Consider the following 24,851-nt stretch of genomic DNA (forward strand, 5'->3'; position numbering starts at 1 on the left):
GACTCTTTGCCAAAGTCCTGTCTATTGCATTCTTCTCTCCCTTGTAATTTGCATCTTTTGCATCCTAAAGTGAAAGATGCAGCAGGATCAAATGGTGTTTTAGTTCGGAAGGCAATGTAACAATGAATCTGCAATTATGCATCAGCTTCTTCATTCCCCTGAAGGTTATGCAGCTTGTAGTGACTGACTCCCCACTCCCTGCATGTTTTATTCCTCACACCATGCTGACTCTTCTTCTTCTTTGATACAGCTGGAACCCCTTGGGGAGAAGTCAAAACTGCAAGTGCTTGAAATGGTGATAACCCTCAAATGTCCAGATCAGGTAAAGCGAATCTTCTCAGGAATATTTGCGTGTTCAGATCCAGAGACACCCCCTAAATAAATCCACACTTAACTCAAATTTTTGGTTTGGTTTTGGCAGAATTTAGGCCACAACTTTATTGATTACAGAAAGTGAGTGGTTGCATAGGCTCTGGTTCAACTAGCTCCCGGCACCCTTGCAGGAAGCGCTGACCCAGGGTACCAGCATAGGTCAGCCAAGGGTAAACACCTGGATAGGTGAAAAGCTGGGAACAGGCTATGTCCACCACCCAGATGTCTCCCTGGACTTAGGCACGGGCACAACCCCTTCACAGGGACCATTTGAGTCCCTGGATTCCTTTAACAGAATACCCTTCACTTAGGGATGGCGAGAGTATTCTCCCATCCCTATCACCTGACCAGTGCCTATCCGCCACACGAGCACCTGCGCTCGCTGCCAACCACTCACACCTGTAACCAATCCCTTAATCCCGCTGACATGGCGGTCAGCCACAAATAATTCCCAATCACAGACAGATGAACCCCATCAAGCCTGTAAAGGGACGCATCACGGAAGGTAATGCCCGGGTAATGGATCACCATCCCACCCAAAGCCAGAACCTTCTTGGCCACTGCGCTCTGGACGCGCCTCCTGGTCCGCTCAGTGGCAGCTGGGCATCGGTTTCCACGCCACACACTTCGCTGCAACAGCTGCGACCAAAATATTTTGAGTCCAGGAAGAGCTGCCTTCACAGTTCTTCTCTAAGGCAATGTCTTTATTTTGTCTTGCGTTATCCCGGTTTCATAGGCCCAGCCATACTTAATGACATACCGAAACAGCAACTATACCTACACCAGTGAGACCACTGCAGATTATGGAAGCCAGATGCTGTGTGAGGATAGAGCTCCTTCCATCAACTTCCCTACTTCAGGTAATCTAAGATGCTTGACATCAAAGCCAGCCAAGGGAAAGTCCATCACTGTCGTGAGTTCAGTGGGATGGCGTTCTTTAAGGCGAGGAGAAATACTTGGTTTGCACAAAAGATAGGAGCCCTGTTTAAGCATTTACACCAGGAGTAGGACTGTGCTTCTACTCTGTCCCCGGTGTTACATCTCTCTTGCCGTGCCTCTCTCAAGCTTTGCGAGTTGAGCACATGGATCTGAAAAGGGTTTCCTTCGCTCAAGCAGCTGCTCACACACAGGGGCTCCACATAAGCAGGACACCCAAATTTGTGGGTGTCTTCCTTGAATGGAGCCCTACAGGCGAGCAGCTGCTTGTTCAAGGGGCTACTTTTCCAGGTCTGTGCTCAACACATAGAGATGAAGCTGCAATGTCATGGGCAGGGCTAGAAGCCCAGGCCCTACTTCTCCAGTTACAAGTGAGTACCCTTCATATGAATAGTGAATAGGGCTAAAATTGTGCCTTAAAAGTAACCAGCCTGATCTTTGTGTGCTTATGTGGAAGTAACTTTCACTAAGTTCCATAGGACTTGCTCCCAGAGAAGTGCATATAGGATTGCAGTCTTAATTTATTTGCTTTTGAAAGCAAAATGATTAGCAAATAGCTCAGCAATGGAAGAACCAGACTGAAATACCCCTGAACTTATAGGAAGGTAATATCTGGGATACAGCAAAGTCTGAGCATCTCACCAGACACAGGAGGGCAATTAAAGGCATAATGAATAGAGACACCTTCCAAGAAATGTGGGCCCCATTTTTTAATTATGTTAATAGCTCAAATCAAGAGCTGGAGGGGTTACGTCAAGTAATATGTTTGAATGTTGAATGTGTAAGTGTATGTCTAGACTCGAGACAGCGGATAAAACAAACATCATTAGCTGTACTGCTGGATAAGTGTTTAATGGTTATTGTATTTATATTGGTTTAAAAACCAATAAAAATTAGTTTTTTAAAAAATCCTACTTCATTCATTTGCACAGCTGCTGAAGTAGGTTCTTATCTAAAAAAGCATTTGTTGCAATGAGGGTATTTGCCGCACAGGGGTAATAATAATAATAATAATAATAATAATAATAATAATAATAATAATTTATTATTTATACCCCGCCCATCTGGCTGGGTTTCCCCAGCCACTCTGGGCGGCTTCCAACAGAAAAATAAAATAATTGATTAAACATTAAAAGCCTCCCTAAACAGGGCTGCGTTCAGATGGGTAGCCAGTGTTGTAACTTCCAGATGTTTTGGACTACAATTCCTACCATCCCTGACCATTGGCCAACCTGGCTAGAGCTGATGGGATTTACAGTCCACAAGAGCCCTACGGTGGTGATCCCTGCGTTAACCTTTAAGGTGCCACAGGTCTCTTTGTCTTTCTAACCCTGCGGTGTGTTAGAACAGCTCTTCTCTTTCTGCAATTTGTTTGCATAACTTGCCGAAATATGATGATGTGACGCTTGCTCAGCTAGTTCATCAGCATGCTTGCTCAGCTAGTTAGAAGGAATCATCCTTTCAGGTAATTTGCAGGCTGACATGCTGTAAATAATTCGTTGCAACTTCAAGGCCTCATATACATTTCAGAACTTGGCTATACTTTTATAATGCTGCTGGTAGTAAATGAAGCTTGACATCCCCTTAAATGCTATTAGAAGTTGCATCCTCTCCAGCTCACAGTGTGGTTGATGTTGGGAAGAGTTAGTGGGTTTCACAACCAATGTTTCATCCTACATAATAATAATAATAATAATAATAATAATAATAATAATAATAATAATAATAATAAATTATTAATACCCTGCCCATCTGGCTGGGTTTCCCCAGCCACTCTGGGTGGCTTCCAACAGAATATTAAAATACAATACAGTGGTGCCTCAGTTTACAAACACAATTGGTTCCGGAAGTCCATACTTAACCTGAAGCGTACTTAACCGGAAGCAAACTTTCCCATTGAAAGTAATGGAAAGTGGATTAATCTGTTCCAGACGGTCCGTGGAGTACTTAACCTGAAGTGTACTTAACCTGAAGCGAACTTTCCCATTGAAAGTAATGGAAAGTGGATTAATCTGTTCCAGACGGGTCCGCGGAGTACTCAACCTGAAGCGTACTTAACCCAAGGTATGAGTGTAATTGATTCCGGAAGTCCGTACTTAACCTGAAGCGTACTTAACCTGAAGCGAACTTTCCCATTGAAAGTAATGGAAAGTGGAGTAATCCGTTCCAGACAGGTCCGCGGAGTACTTAAACTGAAAATACTCAAACCGAGGCGTACTTAAACCGAGGTATGACAGTAATCTAATTAAAATATGTTCAATCATCTTGAAGCTTAGCTTTCTTTGTGTTGGAATATGGGTCTCCTGTGAGGTAAACTTCCAGTCTTGTGTTTTGAGCACCAGATGCAAAATAAACCCAACCCATTTCCACTCTTTCCTAGAAATCTGTGTACCTTCAGATGTTAACACTTCAGACTTCTCTCCTCAATCTAAATCATTATTAAGAATAAGTGCAGTTCAGAGTTAGCCAAGATGGCACCCTTAAGATGAGAACTTCCACCATTCCTGACCATAGGCCGAGCTGGCTGGCTCTGGTGGAAGTTGTACTCCACAACATCTGGAGGGCAACAAGTTGCCTATCCTATACCAGGGGGTGATATCAGTCTTGGTGCTCTGGTTACCCCACCCACAAAAGAATTAAAATCCATATGGGCTGAATACTCTGTCCCAGCACTACTTTAAATGGATATCCCTTAAACCTCTCACCAACTTGAAAAAGTTTGGAGCACCCCTATCAACATAATAACCCTTTGGTGCATCCTTAACCATTTTGGAATTATATTACAGTGCTGCAGTATTTTTAACATCATTCCACTTATAGAGCTGGTATAATAGAGCTGGTATATAACAATGCACAGGGATGCCAGATATATATGGAACACCAACTCCTTTTGTTGTGCAAAGATTCAGTACCAAACAGAATTAAACGGCCTGATCCTATCCTTTGGATCTTTTGATAATCAAAATCCTTAATGGGAGCTTAGGCATTCAGCCTCTTCACTGATAGATTGATCAGTATGTTTCTATCTTGCCCTACACGGCCGTTGTTTTATTTTATACAAAACTGCTAAATTTTGTGAATCGGAGCACGTTTGTTGTCTCTCAGCACTGGAGTATAAACATTCACTAATTCACATCCTATGATTAACACAATTCTCCTTCCTTTTGCAAAATTAACTACATCTTTTTCTTTCTTTCTTTCTTTTTCCTTATAGTGCATAGCTTGAAACCAGCTGACGTGCAAGTAATTGCTGCCCTGGGGGATTCCTTGACTGTAAGAAACATTGCTCCTTTTGCCATCCCCCAAAGCGAGCTGCATCACAGTTTGCTTGCTTAGATGGAGAGGGTATTTGGCTTACATACTGGCTTGTGGCATGCAGAATACTTTAGCATGCCAAGCAGGTGGAACATTTGCTGCAACCAGGGTGTGTGTCCTCACTGACGGGAGATAGTGGCCACCACATTATACGTAAGATGGCTGCACGCACTGCTCCACACATAGATTTCCTTATTCCCAATCATCCACGTAGCTAGCCAGAGTTCTTGGTGATGGTTCCCAAGCAGTGCCAGATTTATGTATAAGCTAAACAAGCTATAGCTTAGGGCCTCACTCTCTTGGGGGCCCCCAAAAATTTAAAGGAAAAGAAAAGTGGGTGTACATTTCCAAAATATAAGATAAAAAACAAATAAAATAAAACCTACATACAGCAACAGTGTTTTGTGTTGTGTAGGCTCCTATGATGTAAGTAATGGACCCCGCCTGCTAGCCTGCTCCCTAAAATATCACTGGTTTGCTCATTTCTATATATAGGGTACCATATAGCATATATTCAACACAAAAAACAGCGACAATTTGTTGTTGACAAAGGACAGCTGGGCATATAAAAGGCCCCATTTCCTTCAGTAGCTTAGGGCCTCATCAAACCTAAATCCGGCCCTGGTTCCAAGGCTCTAGAACTCCTTGGCAATTGAGGTCCAGCTTCACATACCTTTTTCTGGCAGACCAATCAAGGGCAGCAGTTGCAGCCCAGTGCAGAACCCCCTCACACTCCAGAGGGCGAAATGACTTCACCATGGTGACCAGCCATTGGAACGCCTCTTTGGCCAGCCGCCATCACAAACTTTGAAATTGCCCTATCAGGCACAAGCTGAGGGGTGGAGCCAGGATGGAGATGAAGGCTGACTGCACCCAGTTGGTCTCATCTTTAAAGACCTTTCACTGTCCGGCCAATAAAGTTTTATTTAGATAGGCCATTCCCCTATGTTGTAAATGTGTTGAAATAAGTTTTAGCTGGTGTTTTTATTGATCTTATTGAAGTTTTTCCTACCTGATATTTTCCGGGGGTTCTTTGATATCATTGCTGTTTTATTGTATTTTATTATGTGTTCTATAATATTCTGATTATCATTAGGCAGGACAAAAAAAACCTAAAAATAGCCAAAACTCTTCTCCCATATGCCAAATTATCATCTAATCCAGCTAGTCATTTGTGCACATGCACCAACTCCATTTCATATACTCTGTATTATCCTGTACAGAGTGAATATGGGACAGGGTGTTGTAAAAGTTCATTGGCCTGATTTGGTGCCACTTCTCGATTAATTGCCCCATTTATTGTCCAATTATCTCGAGTCATGCTGATAATGTTTCTAAACCCTGCTTCATGCAGCCATAAATCCTGTGGATGGAACACAGTGTACATAGCAACTGCTTTAGAGCTTTCAAAATGCCATGGAGGATCTGACAAAAAGGGTTAGCTGCCCTTGTTCTAGGAGCCCAAAGCCTTAAAAGTACACATTTCATTATGAACAACAACAAAACAAAATACGTGAGTTGCCAACTTCATCTATCTCTTTGGTCTCTCTGAGGCAGGCTGGTAATGGCATTGGATCAAAACCAAATGACCTGATGGATATGAATACGCAGTATTGGGGGCTGGCTTGGAGGTAGGTAACTATCCTTGTGATTTTGCTCCACAAATAGCCACTGACTTGCATTTGTGGATATGCTTTAGAGCATCGTATCTGGTTTCACCACACTGGGCACTGAGCCTAGGGGGCACTGCAAGGCGGCACATCTATGATGTAGTGAATTGAGCAGAACGGAAGGCGAGAGGTGGGGAGGGTGTCGAATTTGGGCCTCACACAGGGCGCCACTGAAATTTGAAAGACCGAAGTCTGCCTCCCACCTAAATTAAAGGGGTAGGAAGTAAACAAAAGGAAACTCTACAATTATTCTAATAGGGAGACTAGCTTGTGAATGCTGAATTTTGAAAATCTTCAGTGCCAAGGTTAGTCAAGATATTTTGGCCCTTGAAGCAGAAAATCCCACAGGCACCTCTCTACATTATCTCCTTTGCAAAAGCATGAAATGTACCTTTTGGTGTTTGTCATTGTTCCTCTTACTGGCTAAAACTTGACTAAGAGGCTCTTTCTCTCTCTCTCTCTCTCTCTCTCTCTCTCTCTCTCTCTCTCTCTCTCTCTGACTCTTATTGCAGCATTGGAGGAGATGCTTCATTAAGGAATGTAACAACTTTGCCCAGTAAGTAAAAGTCAAGGAAGGGGTTGGATCCAGATTTACAAAGCAATCCAAAGAACAGGAAGCTGGTGGAATTTATGGTGTCTTAAATTAAACATGCACAAATTACCCCTATTCCAAACTCCTTTCAGGAGTGGGACTGCTGTGTCTGACCTGGCCTAAGCCTGGCAGAGGGAAAACAAGCTTTTAAAATGCAGTTTACTTACATCTCCCTTTTTGCCGGCATACGTTCCACCAGGTTTCCAGGTCACATGACTAAGCTGAATGGAGTTAGGCTCCAGCCTAAATCCATTCTGCCTGGTGCCATCCTGCCATTCCCCCAGGGCTTGACATCCTCCAACATTTCCCCTACTTTGTCATCCTATTGTCTTCTCCAGCCACCCAGCCAAGGTCTTCTCAGGTTCCTGACTCCCCATCAATTATTTCACCTATATACTTCCAAGTTACTTGCTCATTTCCTAGAATAATACATGTCCCGCTTTCTGCTTACGAGAGTAGTGCTCAAAGTGGTAACAACATTAAAACAACAGTAAAACGATAACCAGTACACAATTTGAACAACAAGAAAACAAGAGGGGTTTTTTAAACCACCAAAGTTATTATTTTCTTTCTTTCAGACATCCTCCGTGAGTTCAGTGCTAACCTCACGGGATATTCGACTGGCACAGGAGACTTAAGAAAGCCAAGTGCCTTTCTCAACCAAGCAGTTCCAAGAGCACCAGCTGAGTATGTCTATCCATGGCATAGTGTCATGTGGAAATTGTTTGGCTTGCAGGGGCAGTGTGGCGCATGCCCGTCGCATCATCCTCACGCAGCCCCTGCAGCATTGCAAAGTGGCACTGGGCTAGCAGGGCATGCTTGTTGTGTCTGCCAAGGGCTGTGGGTGGGCAGCGGAGCAGCAGCACAGGGCTCGCAGAGCGGCAAGGAGCAGCACGCACCCCCCCCCAAATGTGCCTGGGGCTACCGCCCCTCTGCCCCCCCGGTCACATCCACACCCCATGTTTAACTCACTTAGATCACTTTGACAGCCATGGCTTCCTCTGCAGAATCCTGGGTACTATAATTTGCTAAGGGAACTGTAAAGGTAAAAAAAGTAAAGTACCCCTGGACGGTTAAGTCCAGTCAAAGGCGACTCTGGGGTTGCGGCGCTCATCTCGCTTTCAGGCTGAGGGAGCCAGCATTTGTCCACAGATGGCTTTCCGGGTCATGTGGCCAGCATGACTAAACCAATTATGGCACAATGGAACACCACGATGGGAGCCAGAGCACACAGAAACGCTTCCCGCCGCAGAGGTACCTATTTATCTACTTGCACTGGCGTGCTTTTGAACTGTAGCGCCATGAGGACTCTCAAGGGAAACCATATCTGTTAAAGTGGTACCAATTAAAGTGGCTTTAAATATGTAGTGTGGATGTGACCCCAGCCTAACTAGGCCTTGATAGAAAGGAGGTGGGTCCTAAGTATTACCCAGCTTTTTTGACTTGCAATCATTCTGTGAAAACATGAAGGAAGTTGCTTTCATAGATATTTATCCATATGGTTCATATTTAGTACAGTGAGAGAAGGCAGGTGCTCCCCTTTCCCATGGTCTCTTTTGTTGTCTTTATGTGCTCAGATACTATGGTGATGTCCCTGAACTGTCAAAGACACACATATTAGAAGTCATTTCTACCACATAGTATTTACAGCCTTATCTGGCAGAGATAAAGTAAACTTGATATGGTTCCTGGATTTCCATACAAGAACAAAAGAAAGAAAGGAATTACCTTACCTAATCCGACTATTCCTCTCTGCTGATATGAAACCATTTTTTATTTTCATTTTCATTGTCGAAGAATGTAAATCAAAACCAAGAACCTAAAGTAGCATTTGAAATGTCACACAATCCTAATCATGGGAAAGAAATGAAATGCGTTTCAGCTCATTCCGAGCCCTGGAGCTTCCTTAAAAGCCTAACGTTTCCATTAGTCTTCTGGGTTGTTGTTTTTTGCAAACTACTTCTTCGTGCACTTGTTTCAGTCGGGGACTATAGAGCAAAACTAGGAGTTGAAAAAAAGTAACTCAAAGAAGGAGCAGTTTTCGCTTGGAGGCCACCATCGCTAGTTCATTCCTGGTCTTGATTAAGGTTTTGAAAGGGAATTTCAAATGTTCTTTCTGCTTTTGTGTGTTTTCACTAAAGTACCCCAGCGGAAGTCAGAATCTCTGCTTATGGGGACCAAAAGGGTGGAAAGATAGCACAAAAAAGAGGGCAAAGAAAGAACTCTTGATGAGCACCTTCAAGGCTCCTGCTCTCCCTTCTTCCTCTTCCAGGACTGCAAGAGGCCTAATTTCTTGCTGTTAGAAATGAGTCATCAGGCATTTTCACGGATGACTCATTTTTCCTTGGTCCTGTTTTCCCAATCCAGTTGTAAACAAAGACAATATAGTCTTAAAGTACCCCCCCCCCAGGTCTCAGGAAACCCAAATTCCATTTTAGCCAATGGTTTACTACAGGCATCCCCAAACTTCGGCCGTCCAGATGTTTTGAACTACATTTCTCATCTTCCCCAACCACTGGTCCTGTTAGCTAAGGATCATGGGAGTTGTAGGCCAAAACATCTGGAGGACCGCAGTTTGGGGATGCCTGGTTTACTAGGTTAGATTGGGCACGTCGTGTCCCTTTCTGGGACTGCAGTCCTCTCTTGGTAAAATGGGAATAGCCACTTCTCATTGTACATACCTGTTTTTAAGGATGAGTCTACAGATATAGTCAAGCATCAAATATGTGCCCCGTGTCATTTTACCGTGTCCCCTCTTTCCTAGGAAATTACCAGACCAAGTAAAGCACCTTGTGAAATTAATGAAAAACGACTCGGTAGGTTGACAACATTCAAGAAACTTGCTTACTTGTCGCATTATATGAAGGGTCACCGATAATTGCTTCATTTCGGTTGGCAACCATGCATTATATACCTGTGTGAATAAGCCAGCAATGGTAACACGTGCATTCTTTTTCTTTGCTTAGAGAATCAATTTTGACACAGACTGGAAGGTCATAACTGTATTCATTGGAGTCCATGATCTGTGCAACTATTGCAAAGACATGGTGAGTTATGGGGATGTTCTCAAAGCTCTGAGATGCTGGATGAAAGCCAAAACGGTGGTTTGCAGGGAATCAGTAAAGGCTTTCCTTTGTGATAGTAAAAGACGAAAACCCATGGCTTGGAGACCCTAATGCAGCCTAGATTGCTTGGGTGGAGGCTCTAGCTATTAGTAGCACCAGAGCAAAGGTAGTTGTGCTGCCTAAAGGATCATTCTGGGTTAAAAACATGATTTTATGTGGAAGCTGGAAGGAGATTGACTCTCTTATTTGCTCTGGCCATGGTTTGCAGTGTTTTCTAAGCACACAAGTTGATAAACTCCACACTTTTGTGTGGTTCATTTTGGCTGCTTAATATTACAAAAGCCCTACACTAACCACACAGGGGGGAAATATCTGAACAGCCTTAGCAGCCTAATACTGCCCACAACCTAAGTGTCAGAACTATTAGACCAGGGAAGTTCAAATTTTAGGGAGTCCCCATAGCTTTTTTGAAGTTGAAGGTGTAGTTCAGGTATCAAATCAACTCTTGGGATGCTGGTTTTGGTTAAAGATGGTTATGAAAAGAGGGCAGTCTGCCTCACTTCCCAAGCCACAAGATGTTCCAAATGTGACCTTCCTGTAGGGTTTGTTTCTTTGAGATGAAAGAAAGCGTTGAAGACCTAATGGTACATTTGCTATACAAACAGATCATGTTGGAAATTTGTAGACCACTGAACATCCATTTCATTCTCTACTTTCTGACTCCTTCGCTGTCTTAAGAATATTCAGTATGTTATTTCTATCCCTCTCCCAAGAGCTGAAGGATGTGACATACCAGATGTAACATCTAGTCATCAGGGGTCCAAGATTGTGCAGATGTCAGATTATGCAAAAATACTATAATTATTGTCCTGTCCACAATGATCAAGACAGCCAGGTTCAGAGCATCTTGTATTTTGTGGTTTTTTATCTTGTATTTTTATGTTGTGAACCACCCTGAGATCTATGGATGAAGAGTGGCGTACACATTTAATTAATTAATTAATTAATTAATAATATAATTTTTGGAAGGTTTTATTCATTCATTGTAACTCTTAATTAGGATGCACAAATTCACTAGCATCCATGTGTGTGTGTTTTTCTGGTTTAGCTACATCCTGAATTCCATGTTATGTTTCCTAGTTAAGGAGTAACTTGCATGATTAATCTCGTGTCTTTATAAATCATAAGATGTGCAAAGGTCACTTTTACCTTTTTTTTTAAGGACTAGTAACTCTCTCTTTCTGTCTCCTGCTTGTATCAGGATCACTATTCAGCTGTAAACTTTTCAAGCCGTGTTCAAAAAGCACTTGACCTTCTTCATGCAGAGGTAGGTGGCTGCTGCCTGGAGAGCATCTTTTCATTTTATTTTAGGATGTTGCTGCATAATCGCACAGTTGTTTGTTTTTAAAGGAGATTTTCAGAGCAATCACGTGAAATGGTCTGAGGCTGACTACAATTTCATACTGCCCACCCAACCTCAAGTGAGGTCACATTCTACCACATCCATACAATTTCTCAATACTAAAGTGGTATTACTTGGTTGCCGGAGAAATGCAATTCTCCCCTTCCTACACATGGACTGAAATGATGCACATACAAATCTACTATTGGTATGTGGGATTCAGTTAAATAGGTGTCACGGGATCCCTTCAAATAGCACATAGAATATGTCTAGTAATATGTGGCAAAGTCCTCCCTCTTCTCCCTGCCTATTCCATGTTATCCCATTTTTTCCATATGAACCTACAAGCAGGGACAGAGCAAGGGTGGGTGCGGTAGGTGCGGTCTGCCCCGGGTGTTGCCTCCGAGGTGCCAAAATGGTCCGCCCACCGGCTCTCCCTCAGACGCCTCATCGCAAGGCATGCAATCTCCACAAAAAAAGCTCAACAGTCAAACCACTTTTGCGGGTAAAAAAATAATAATAATAATAATTCAATGGGGGGTGACAAGAAATTTTCCGCACCGGGTACCACCTGACCTTGCTACGCCACTGCCTACCAGGACCCTGAGATAATCTTCTGAGGCCCTTCTTCATGTGCCTCCTCCTCGAGAGGTCCAGAGGGTGGCAATACAAGAATGGGCCTTCTCTGTAGTGGCTCCCCGTCTGTGGAATGCTCTCCCCAGGGAAGTTCACCTGCTGCCTTCATTATACACCTTTAGGTATCAGGCAAATACATTCCTTTTTAAGCATGCCTTTAGTTGATCTGATTAAAATCATATGCCCTTTAAAAATGTGCTCTTGGGGGGGTGCTATTGGGTTGATGTTTTTATTTTTATTGTGTATTCTGTATTCACAGAATATATTGAATTTATTCTGTGAACTGCCCTGAGACCCCTGGGTATGGGGGGGTATATAAATTCAAATACAGTGGTACCTCTACTTACGAATTTAAAGCGTTCCGAACGCACATTCGTAAGTCGAAAAAAATTGTAAGTCAAATCCCATAGGAATGCAATGGGAGAAAAAATTCGTAAGTCTATCTAACCCTATCTAAAAATTCGTAAGTAGAAAAGATCCTATCTAAACCGCATCCAAGATGGCGGACAGAGCTCCATTCGTAAGTAGAAACATTCGTAAGTAGAGTTATTCGTAAATAGAGGTACCACTGTAGCAATGATAATAATAAGGTCATAGGTCTTCACATGATTTATTTAGAAAATGTGTGAATATCCTAGCAGGGATAATATGCACTTGGAGTGTTCTTTGCTTGATTGTGTAGGGAAGCCTTTAGTATGAAACTCTCCAAAGGGATGTTTCAGTGACTATAGAATGACATCCTACAAGCATTATCGCAAAGCCACTAGGGAGCCAAGTGCCTGAATGAGTAATATAATGTGACTGGGGGGGGGGGTGGACTTGTGCCACTATATCACTAATTACTGTCACCAAATATATTCTGTAGGTGACCATGATACACTCACATTAACATTATTCACCATCTTCCTGGAAAGCTTCCATGTGGAGGGGTAGGGATATGGGGGAAACTGGGTCAAACAAGATGAGCAATGAATCAGGCTCAATAGCTGCTTTGGCATAGAGTCAGAAAGGACGCAAGCCCTGTGTTTCATACGCTGTTGTCTCTTATAACTTAGTGCTTCCTTTCCCACCAGGTGCCTAAAGCTTTGGTGAATCTGGTGAATGCAATGGACCTTCTTCCTCTGAGACAACTGTTTCTGGATAGCAGATTGCCCTGCCCTGCCCATCTAGCAGTGTAAGCCAGCTTTGGTCTCTTCTTGTATCCATGCCATCCAAGTATATTAGGGCCATTCTACATGGCATCCACACCACCAGGTACTTAAAACACATGGCTTCCCCCAGTGAATCCTAGGAGCTGTAGTTTACCCCTCACAGAACTGCAATTCCCAGCGTTCTTTGGGAGAAGCCATGTGCTTTAAATAAGTACAGTGGTGGATGGTGAGCAAGTGATCTGCTCACTGGATGTTAGGTGAGATCCCAGTATAATGGTATGTCTAGGGATGGCTTAACTCTAGCACAGAGGAAGGGCTTGGAATGGGAGCATCTCTTGGACTGCAAATTCTTAATTGGCTAAAATGAGACAAAAGCCCATGATGGAACAAATATAAGAAAACTTTCTGAAATGCCTTTGTGTTAGACATTTTGAGATAGCTAATTACAAGCCAGCAGGATCTGTCATAACAAGCCATGTGTGGTAGCCTCAATATGTCATATTGCGCAGGTTCTGTTTTCCCTACCAAGTCACGATTTAGCAGATTTCCTTGGGAAACAAAACACAGATGTAGAATAAATAGATTATATTTAGCCTGCCTTCGTTCCTTAGCATCTGATGAAGTGGACTGCAGTCCTCAAAAATCTTATTCTATGTTAAATTAGTCTTTAAGGTCCTACAAGTTTCTCGGTTGCTTTTTTTTTTTTTGCCAAATAAGAGTAGTAGTCATCTCTCTGGAAATCCTTGGTTTCTTGCGATGGCAAAAGTGAAACATTAAAATTGTATTTGAGTCCTTAGATCCAGTATAATCACCCACCATCACTTCTATAATTCTGATTTCTTTTACGTTTACCATTCTGATTTTCAGTGACTTTCTACTTTCTACATTTCCTTATCTATCTATCACCTATCTATCTATCTATCTATCTATCTATCTATCTATCGATCATCTATCTATCTTTTTATCTATCTATCTATCTATCTATCTTGGGTAATTATAAATCTTCTTATTTCAAATACAACCTCTAAGCAGTTTACAACATCCTAAAAATAAAAAAAATAAAAGGGAAACCCAAAAATACGGGAAAATTGTGTACTTTATAGCACAGATAACAATGAGATAATCTATCCTCTTAAACATCAGTAAAACCTGAAACAGCCAACAGGTAGTGACCATGATAACTACTCGTAGTTCCAAAATATGGCATTCCTGCATTATCTATATATGTTGTTTTTGTCCTGCACTCCCTTTAATTTCATACGCAGAGAGAATTGTGAGTGTGTTCTCACCGTTCAAGAAGGCTCACCAGAACTGGTGAGGATGAAGGAAGCAGTCCAAACCTATCAGGTATATCTGCAAAGAATCAATATTGCCATTTTGCATGTCACCCACTGTCGTTGTATGAATGTTGCTGCATTATACCCAAGAGCAACCATATATTGCTCTTCTGGAACATCCTGCGACATGATTTAAAACTACCCCACTCTACAGACAAAAATTGGATAACTGCCTCAAGAGAACCCCGCCAACATTTTATGATTTGTTATAATCTGGACCGTGTATATTATGTGTGCTGTTTCTGTGCTGCTTTTGGCACAGAAATTAGTTTCCTAACAGTACCCTGGCCCACACTTTCTGCTAAATCATGGTTCAACATTATACCATAGTTTAGTGTGCCTTGAACTGTGGTTTGTTTACATCTTGCAAATCATAATATGAAACCATGGTTTGTTTTTGAGGAACTCCTTTTATTTTTATTCCACAGAGCAGTCTGCAAAGTCTAGTGCAGACTGGCAAGTATGACACCCAAGAAGATTTTACAGTAGTACTGCAGCCTTTCCTCCAAAGCATCGTACTTCCTCTTCTACAGGTGTGTCTTGGCTGGATTGAACGTGGATGTGGATGTTGCTTACCTTATAAGAAAGCCTGCAGAGCTTTCAGGACATTCTTTGGGATCTTGAAATCTTGACATAAGGGTGTTATGATGCAATTTGGATTGAGTCTTGGACTCTGGGGGCGGCTTGATTATTCGGCATTCATCCTGCCTTGCTCATGCAGTAGTTAGACTGTGTCTGATCCTTACTAAGCATAGCATGTGGTCTGTGAACACTGACCTATATGGAGGTGATGAGAAGGACTTCCTGCACAGCAGCCAGCACTTCCATGTGGGTTCACAGAACACTCAGACTAGTGGCCTAGTATTCCATATTAGACTGCGCACAGAAGTTAAAATATGTAATAAGTTCCATTTCTGCTCCTTTGCAGTGTTTGTGCGCTAAGGTTATTAGTATGAAGACCCAGTACCCTTTAGTTTAGACCTGCATCACCTATTCTTAATTTTCTCTGGAATTGGGAATGTATATACCTGTACCAAAATATAAAGCGCAATACAAAGCAAAAATAAGAAGCTTTGTCAGCAAGGACAAAACCTGTCCTGCCATAAAAGAACCTTGCAGACTGAGATCCTGTGCAACTGTTTTCGAAAGTGGAACTGAAATGACCAGGGCTTGTTAAAACTATAGATGAAGGCTGAGTATTCGCCATAGCTGTCAAGTTTTCCCTTTTCTCACAAGGAAGCCTATTCAGCATAAGGGAATTTCCCTCAAAAAAGGAGAACTTGACAGCTATGGTATCCACTGTGACTGACAGTTGGTTTATTTGTCACTCTTAAAGAAACACCAACAAGGTTACATCAGCTTTGAAAATGTTGACTGATTTCAACATTTTACTTTTTTTTTGTTGCAGCAAGTTGTAATTTGTCAGTTTTCATAAATTGCTATTTTGCAATTTATAAACGTGACCTATCATTTTGTATTCTGTTGTGCATCCTTTTAATTCATGTTTCATAGTTCTTTCAGGCTTGAAGTAAATTTTTAAAAAGCAGCTCATGCTGCAAGAAAAGTTAAGAAAATCTGTTCTGGCAATGCAAGAGCGTTATTGACCTGAAAGAGCTCACATTAAATCTTACACAATTGACACATACAATGTAATGCCTCCACCCCCTGCTATTGACTTGAATGGAGTATTAGATACTAGAGAATTCAGGCAGTCTCTGATAGTTTCAGACTAGACGCTAAAGAACCCGAACACTCAAACCTTTTCACTGGATTGAATTTTTGGGATTGTCTCTTTAAACCTGACCCCCTCTCAAAACTCTAATGTTTTCAACCTTTTCAGGATGGGCGTCCAGACATCTCATTCTTTGCACCTGATTGTTTTCATCTCAGTCAAAAGTCGCATTCCCAGCTTTCTCGGGCCCTCTGGAAAAATATGGTAGGGCATGGGATTTGATAACTATGCTAATGTACTCTTATTTGGACAGTGTATATCTCCTGGGTAGCAAAGACTTTTATGCCATTAAAGTATATTTTGCATATTCAGATTTTCTCCTGTTGTCTTCACATTATGTATTTATTTGTTTACTAGCAGCCTCATACCTGGCATTGCTCGGGAATTCTAAGAGGCTAAACAAAAACTGTGCTACTGTGAAAACATTACTTAAAACTAGTGAAGTTTTGAAAGGTTTAGGCCACCATTTTGATTCAAGATGGTAGCCAAACGTTTCCAGACATAGACAAAGTTCACTGAACCATCATATAAAAATTGGTTGCAATTTTTTAAGGGGTGTTCAAATTCATAGTGAACAAACAACTTCTAATATATATAGAGAGAGAAAGTAGATATAGTAACAGCTATGTACATGAGGCCTTCCAAGGAGCAGGCATAACAATTATTCCCAGGGGGCTTACAGACTTAAGAGACACAAGGAAACAACAGGAAGGTGTATATGGAAATAAGGGTAGGCAGGAGAAGAATATATGATTATTTCAATTGCATGTGTTTTGGATAAGTTACCATTAGAGCATAGGGACTAGGTGGCTGATCCAAAGGCTTCCAGGAAAAGGTGAGATAATACTTGCTCTCACTGCTGTGAAAATATCCTGTCTTGTAGACAGTTGCTGCATCACTCACTTAGAATTTTAGTTAAATTTCAGTGGCAATAAAACCGAGAACCCTTGAGAAAATGAGTTGGCAAAGTGCCTCGGGGATCAAATTATGGAACAAATGCATTATAGTATTTATTAGTTTTTATTTTGAAAGACAATTATTAGGGGGAAAAGAAGAAACACTGTGACATAACCATGTGTTTTGTTTTGCAGCTTCAACCTTTAGGGAAGAAATCCATTTCCTTCAACTTTACAGATAATGTGACCCTGAGCTGTCCAACTCTGGTAAATATAGCATCATCTTTCAGGGCAAAAGGTGTCAAATGTGGGTGTCAGCAATCTAACACTCCAAGGATAAGCCACTGTCTTATGTGATCAGTTATTTTTCCACGAAGCCCTCTTTTTAGAATACAGGTGTCCCCCTACCGACGCACAACCGACTCACACACAACTCTATGTGCGCGGTGCTGGGAAATAATTAAATGATTCAATTCAAACCAAGAAATGGCAGGAGAGAGCTGGAGAGTCTTCGTGGCTCACGAGAAACCCCTCCCCAGAGCCTAAAGAGGACATCAGTGAGGGTGGAAGAAACCCTAAAGAGACCAGAGGTGCAGCTTTGTTTATGCTGCTAAGCCTCCCTGCCTAACAGCTGGTTTGCGGAGTAGCGCAGCAGCAGCGGCCGTTTCCCTGCACCTCCTCCAGCCTCCTGCTGGCCCCAGAGCTTCAGTTCTAGTTGTTGGATATTTTTGGATGCAGTATTTTTAGTTGGATTGGTGAGACAGCAGCAGAGAGGGTGTTTAAAGGGTGTTTAGGGGATGCTCCCCACTTTACGTGATTTCACTTACATGTGCAGGGGCCCAGGATGCAACCCCTGCCTAAGTGGGGGGGGGGGGTATACCTGTATGGAGTTTCATAGAAACTACCCCCCTCCCCTTGTACACACATAAGCTTTCTCTGTCAGAGATGGAAGCTTTCTGTCCCAGTCTACAACACTGAGTTCATCTATGTATCTATACAGTATGTACATTTGTTATGGCCCAGGTGTTACTAAACCACATAGCAGAGAAAACAAATAGAAAGCTTCACCTTTTCACTATATGCCTCCAGTTTTCTTATTGGCCTTGTCAGTTCCTTGTGCTTCTCATCTCTCCAAGCAGAAGTAGTACATTTCACTTGGCTCACTTCCATAAACTTGCAGGTCTATTTACAAGCATATGCACATTTATGCAGAAGTCCATCCCACTTGTGTGCAAAAGTTAGATTTTTACATTTTATTATATTTTAGTATTTATTTGAAAAACGTACAGAATGCTACATGGCAGAATGCAACAATAAAATTTCAATTAATAGGAGAGATAGAAACAGTTTTCCAAAGTAACTGTGATACTACCCTGATTTGATGTCCTTGTTTACCTCCAGAGTAAAGGTTTTCCATGCTTAAATTCTGGGCTAGGTCCACTTCCTGGTCTACTCTTCTCTCTCTAATGAGTTCCTGAAGCCAAACTCTTCTTTCTTTGTGAGAATCATGATTGCAGAACTAAATTGAATTCATATTGGCAAGCCTCACAGACCTCAACTCTAATAAATGCATCCTTCTGACGCTGGCATAAATTCTGCAGCATTTGGAGCTTGAAATGTACTTCCTTTCTTTTAGCAACAACCATTCCTGGGAACCTACAAGAACAGCAATGGTACACATTCGCCTCTGGAGCCCACACAGAAACCAAGCCAGGTGATTCCTTTCTCATTTACTGTGCCTTATACATGTGAGCATACATAGTACTGAACTTCTATTGTCTACAGCAGGCATCCCCAAACTGTGGCCCTCCAGAAGTTTTGGCCTACAACTCCCATGATCCCTAGCTAACAGGACCAGTGGTCGGGGAAGATGGGAATTGTAGTCCAAAACATCTGGAGGGGATGCCTGGTCTACAAGATCTTTTCACACTTCACTTAAGCACCCTGCAGTGACTGTTAAGGGAGGTGAGCTCTCTTTAGAAGGATGCACCTGCAAGAGATAAACTTGACTTTTGAATCCTGCCTTATGGATTTGATTGTGAAAAGCAAGTTCTCCCCTTAAGGAGAGCTCATGTTGCGGAAGGGTTAACAAGACACTCCCGGGTCTGTTGGGCGGGTCAGTTTGGATGGCCACATGAGTGATTGATGGTTTGCTGTTGCTGGGGAAATTGGTATGTTGCAAGTGATTTGATTGACAGCCACAGCCTTATATAGGCATAGCAAGCAGCTTGCAGTTTCACTTTTGCTGCTTGCAACAGATCTCCCACCCGCCCTCCCTATTTTTAGGGGTTCTTTGCGCTTGACATTGCTATGCCTGTCATGGGGTTGCCTGTTTTGGATCAGGGACCTGGTACGAATTTTGTCCACTTGGCTGATTGGCTGGTGCCAGGTGGTTTTTGCCTACCGCATAGCAAATTGTCACAACTTGTAAGGTTGCGGTTAGGCATTGGTTAAAATTGGATGGTGGAGGGGTAAGGATTTGGCTGGGCCTGCCCCTCAAAATGGCTGCTGCCTTTAGGGGTATTCCGTTAAAGGAATCTTGGGGCTCCATATGTTTGTCCATATCCCCGGTAGGGGCTAAGACCATGCATGAGCCTCGGGGAGCATCTGAGGAAGAGGTGAAGGGCTTGGTCCCCTGCCCTGTCCTCTCTCAGAGGGTGCTCACCTATACTGGCTTCCCTAGTACGCAAGCGGGAGTCAGTTGGTTCTGTCCCAGGCGGGGGACAGATGGCTGGGAACCAATGCCTAAGCAACCACTCACATTAAATGTATTTAAATAAAGTTGTGGCCAAATTAATGCCAAAAACCTTAAACTTAAATTCTGTGTGAAGTGTGAATTATTGGGGGGATGTCTTGGTACCTCAACACGCAAATGCAGCCAGCATCTCCTGCAATGAGCTGTTTGAAGACCAAACAAAATGAAGATTGTAAATCTATGTGCAGATGCTAAAGGTGTGATATAAATTATAAGTAACAGTACACTTAGTGGCCAAAATTGTGGAAACCTTTTGGAAAAAGTTTGATGGCTCATAACACCACTTTTATTTGGAGTAATACCATAAAATTATATATCAATGGAATGATAATTGAATGAAGACTGTAAAGCAACAAAGTTTTTTTCAATTTTCTGTATTTTGTCAAAAGTTATAGCCAAATAACCAGAAAAGGGAAGCACACATTACTTAGGTTGATATGCAGTAGCTTTCCTTCATTTGAATGTAGCCAATGAGTGTGAGTGTTTGGAGAGCCAATTAGGTGTCATCTTGTTTTGGCAATGATCCAATCAGGTCGCAGTAGGATTCAGCTATTGATGTTATGTATTGGAGCTGAGAGAACATCTGTCAGTGCGTTATGTGACTGCTATCAAGTTGGTTGGTTTTTTTGTGTGTGTTCTATTATTTAGTGAGCTTGTAAAACATAATAAAATTAAAGAAATGGCGCAAAGAGTTGACTGGTCGCCCAAAAAGCGATGTAAACCTAGAACTACCGGTACATAATAGCATGCTGTCTCTAGAATGAAGCCTGAGGATGAGGGCAATAAATGGAGGCTGATTAGTATAGACCCCCAAAGCTTGGAAGTGGGGCTTTCTTGGGCTTCTGAACCATGACTTGAAATTCTTGCATGTTCTATATATTTTCATTTCATTTGAAAAGCTTCTAATGATGTGTTCACTGCATTTGTCTTCAAGAGCTGGGGTAGTGATCTGTCATGCCCTGGACAGGCTGCATCCCAAAAAGCCCCAACATCAGGTGAGAAATAAGGAGATACAGAAAGAACACATAATGCAGAGTTTTGCTATCTCTTTCTTTTGCATTTTTTAAAGTCTCAGGGGGGTGTTACTGCGACATTACCTGGGGGGAGGGGAAAACTGGTAGATAAATGTGGTCTTCTTTTTCATTTTTATTTATTTCTAAGATTCTAGCATTTTGGTCCATTGCACTTTTCTGCACTTGCAAATTCTGCATCTGTGAAGGCTGTAGACTTGTTTTGAAATTAAAACCAGTATTCTCAGAGCTCCGAAAAGACTCTCTTATCACAACCATAAGTACCTTTAGGGCTGCTGTGGGTATAGATAAGGATGGAAATGCTGTACGCAATGAATATTCTGTTCACTTCAGTGGAATTTAAGCTTCCTAACTGCTTGCAGGATTGCCCCCCAAAGAGAGAATTAAACTCAGAATATGGCAACCAAGATAATTCAGGATTTGGAAAATGTGTCCCATAAGGAATATTTGTGCCATTGCTTAGTGAGAATTTCTTAATGTTTAGCATTGTTGATCTGCTTGTTACAATCCTATGCATGTTTACTTAGAAGAAAGCCCCAAATGGGTTTAATAAAGCTTGTTCCCAGGTAAGCGTACATAGGATTGCAACTTAAAAGTAGCTTCCATCTCTTTAGATTCCAAGTTCAGCCCATTCAGCATATCATTTCTGGTCCATGTAGAATTTTAAGTATCCTTACTGATTGCTTGATTGGACTTAGTTTAATTGTATTTGTATCAAGCGGTTCATGAATATCTTAACAAACAAACAAAACCATACCAGTGATACCCTTCCCCTATGATTTCCTCCTTCCACCACCCCCTTATCTAGTCCACAGGCTACAACCTTCTGACATCAAAGTGATAGCTGCCCTCGGTGATTCTTTGACGGTAGGTCTACGGGATGCAGCACATGGGGAAATTCTGCTCTCCACAAGGATGCTGTGGTATCAATCGACACCCAGCAATAAGGTTAAACTTAGCAAAGGAGAATTCATGCCCAGCACACTTGGTCCAATAAAAGGTATCATCTAAACGCTTTGGAATATTGTATGCTTAGCCTGACATTTCAGGCTGCAGCAGGGTTCCTATTATGAAAAGAACTCTGGGAGTGGGTTTAGCCATTGTGGAAGTCTGATGCAAGTCATAAAGATCATACCTGTACCATACATTTAAAGCACGTTGGGTGCATTCAACCGAACGCCATGACAGTTGTTCCATCAGCTTGCCAGACAGAACGATTCCCTCTCTCCTCTCCTGCACATTGTTCTGGGGGTTATCCCCACCCACTGAGCCAATTTGGGGGGGGGGGTGGCTGCAGAGGGTGGGAGAAAGGGGAAGCCCCAATGTGCTAGCAGAAGTCTTTGCATGGGCTTTCGCTAGAAACATGGAAACTGTAGTTTCCCCCAGAGAGCTACAATTTCCAGAAAGAGAGAGAGAGAGAGAGAGAGAGAGATTCATATTTCAGATTGCATGAACCCCTTGGCTAATTCTGCTTAACATTATTCATGGCCTCATAAACCAGCAGCAATCTTTAAAACAGTCAACCTTTTCGGGGAGACAACAGAGATTTTCCTACTCCACTCCTTTCTCATCATATCATCCCTTGCGATGTATATAATTTATATATATTTCATTTTCAGGCTGCTGTAGGAGCCAAATCAACTGGTTTGGATGATGTAACCACAGCTTGGAGAGGGCTTTCTTGGAGGTAGAACATTTGCTAGAATTTATCCCAAATTCTGCTGGAGTAAAGAATTTCATGCACCTTTTTGAAGAGCGCCATTATATACTGGTAGATGAAAATGAGAAAAGAAAGTGTATGTGACAGTTACATGTCTGAGCATATCCTCATGCCCAGACATGCAGTCTATTCTTTTCCCAATAACCAGAAGCCTTATAACAATACGCTGCCATCAAGCAATCTTGCAGGCTGCATATTGCACTTCTTCCCAAGCTGTACTTCAACAAATAATTTCTGAACTGATCAAGGTTTGAGATTACTCCCAAGTGAACAAGCTTCCACTAGGAGTGGCACAATGGAGTGGGAGGTTATGAAAAAGCAACACACAGCTTGCTTCATGCTTATGTACATTGATTTGGATCTGTTCAACTCAGTCACCTGGTGCAGATTTCCTTCCTTACACAGATTTTTGTGCAAGAATGGACATTTTACTAAAAAAAAAGACAGTGGTCGTTCTTGCACAAAAATGTGGAAGAAGAATAAGATGGCAATTATCACACATTATCTGGAAACTTCTGACAATTGCTCAGTTGTCATCTTGCCCTGTATGCAATGAATGCACAGAAATGAACATGTCTGAAAGGTGAATTTTGAGGCTACCTTGCTTTTCCAGAAATCAGGGTAATCTGCTTCTATTAGATCTTGGATCAATATGGGATTACCGGTATATAGAAAGGAAAACTAAATGTGTGTGCAACCACATACCGTGTTTCTCATATTATAAGACATGCCTTATATTAATTTTTTCCTCAAAAAAACACGACATGGCTTATTTTCAAGGGATGTCTTATTTTTTAATAAAGTGCACGCGGGCGCTGTTTGCCGGGCTTGTCAAGCCCAGCAAACAGCGCCCGCCGATCTTCGGTGACAGGCGGGGGTGGGCGGAGAGCGGAGAACGATCTCCGCTTCCCCCCCACCCCCGCCCGTCACACAGCACAGGGCCGAAGATCGGCGGGCGCTGTTTGCCGGGCTTGTCAAGCCCAGCAAGGAGGGCCCGCTGATCTTTGGTGACAGGCGGGGGTGGGGGGAGAGCGGAGAACGATCTCCGCTTCCCCCCCCACCCCCGCCTGTCACACAGCACAGGTCCGAAGATCGGCGGGCGCTGTTTGCTGGGCTTGTCAAGCCCAGCAAACAGCGCCTGCCGATCTTCGGTGACAGGCGGGGGTGGGGGGAGAGCGGAGAACGATCTCCGCTTCCCCCCCACCCCCGCCTGTCACACAGCACAGGTCCGAAGATCGGCGGGCGCTGTTTGCCGGGCTTGTCAAGCCCAGCAAACAGCGCCCGCCGATCTTCGGTGACAGGCGGGGGTGGGGGGAGAGCGGAGAACGATCTCCGCTTCCCCCCCCACCCCCGCCTGTCACACAGCACAGGGCCGAAGATCGGCGGGCGCTGTTTCCCGGGCTTGTCAAGCCCAGCAAGGAGCGCCCGCCGATCTTCGGCTCTGTCCCCCGATGCGCTACGGCTCGGGGAAGCAGGCAGGGAGCTCCTGCTGGGTCCCGCGCCTTCGCCTCTCGCTCGGTCGGGGCTTTGCGATAGTGCTTATTTTCGGGGTATGTCTTATTTTTCACCAACCCTTTGAAATCCTGTCATGGCTTATTTTTTGGGGATGCCTTAAAATATGAGAAACACGGTACAGTAGTGCACTGAAGTGCACTAAAAGGTTTAATGAGCAAGTGTGCCCTGACATTTAACACATTCTCCTAAAACTTTAGAACCCCAGATATCTATTGGGCATCAACACAGTCTGGTCTCTCAGTGAACAAATGTTAACAAATCTAGTTTATTATCAGCAAGATCAGATTAAAGGAGGTCAGATCTCAATATGTACTAAATATATCAACATAAAGGGGAGCATTTCTAAATTCTTAGCTGTGTGTTCTTGCTAGAGACTTACATCTGTTTTAGCTGCAGACCTATTTTACTTGATTTGAAAACTTCCCCTTCCTTCACACTTGTTCCTATCCTTTTATCCTTAAAGGCTGGATGGCTCCCTCCCCCCCTAAAGTTTTGTGGCATTTTGAGGGACTTTTGTTCCTAATTCATTTCTACCCTACTCCTTGCTAATACAGCTGTGTTTCTAGGACAGATGGTAGATGCCCTTTGGCACTGTTAATGCCAGTGACTGATTTGTTATTATCCTTTTTTCTAGTGCTGGAGGTGATGAAACCTTGGAGACTCACACAACCTTATCTAGTGAGTGTCTTTTGACATACCATGGCATGAAAGAGGAATGTTCATAAT

General features: G+C 42.8%; 1 protein-coding gene across 1 annotated transcript in view; it reads left to right on the top strand.

Moving 5' to 3' along the window:
• The window catches only part of PLB1 (phospholipase B1), a 77,063-nt gene that overhangs the window by 23,829 nt on the left and 28,383 nt on the right, over positions 1-24,851 (top strand). The window contains exons 12-30 of the mRNA XM_035111500.3: positions 251-322; positions 1,109-1,232; positions 4,523-4,581; positions 6,181-6,254; positions 6,806-6,849; positions 7,464-7,572; positions 9,650-9,701; positions 9,852-9,932; positions 11,212-11,277; positions 13,062-13,162; positions 14,405-14,486; positions 14,905-15,009; positions 16,317-16,412; positions 17,300-17,371; positions 18,741-18,818; positions 20,794-20,854; positions 21,699-21,757; positions 22,510-22,577; positions 24,760-24,803. Coding sequence (XP_034967391.2) covers positions 251-322; positions 1,109-1,232; positions 4,523-4,581; positions 6,181-6,254; positions 6,806-6,849; positions 7,464-7,572; positions 9,650-9,701; positions 9,852-9,932; positions 11,212-11,277; positions 13,062-13,162; positions 14,405-14,486; positions 14,905-15,009; positions 16,317-16,412; positions 17,300-17,371; positions 18,741-18,818; positions 20,794-20,854; positions 21,699-21,757; positions 22,510-22,577; positions 24,760-24,803 — 1,447 coding nt within the window. The remainder of the gene's footprint in view (positions 1-250; positions 323-1,108; positions 1,233-4,522; positions 4,582-6,180; positions 6,255-6,805; positions 6,850-7,463; positions 7,573-9,649; positions 9,702-9,851; positions 9,933-11,211; positions 11,278-13,061; positions 13,163-14,404; positions 14,487-14,904; positions 15,010-16,316; positions 16,413-17,299; positions 17,372-18,740; positions 18,819-20,793; positions 20,855-21,698; positions 21,758-22,509; positions 22,578-24,759; positions 24,804-24,851) is intronic.

Source organism: Zootoca vivipara, chromosome 3 (genome assembly GCF_965207765.1).
Source record: "Zootoca vivipara chromosome 3, rZooViv2.hap1.1, whole genome shotgun sequence".
Taxonomy (NCBI): Eukaryota; Metazoa; Chordata; class Lepidosauria; order Squamata; family Lacertidae; genus Zootoca; species Zootoca vivipara.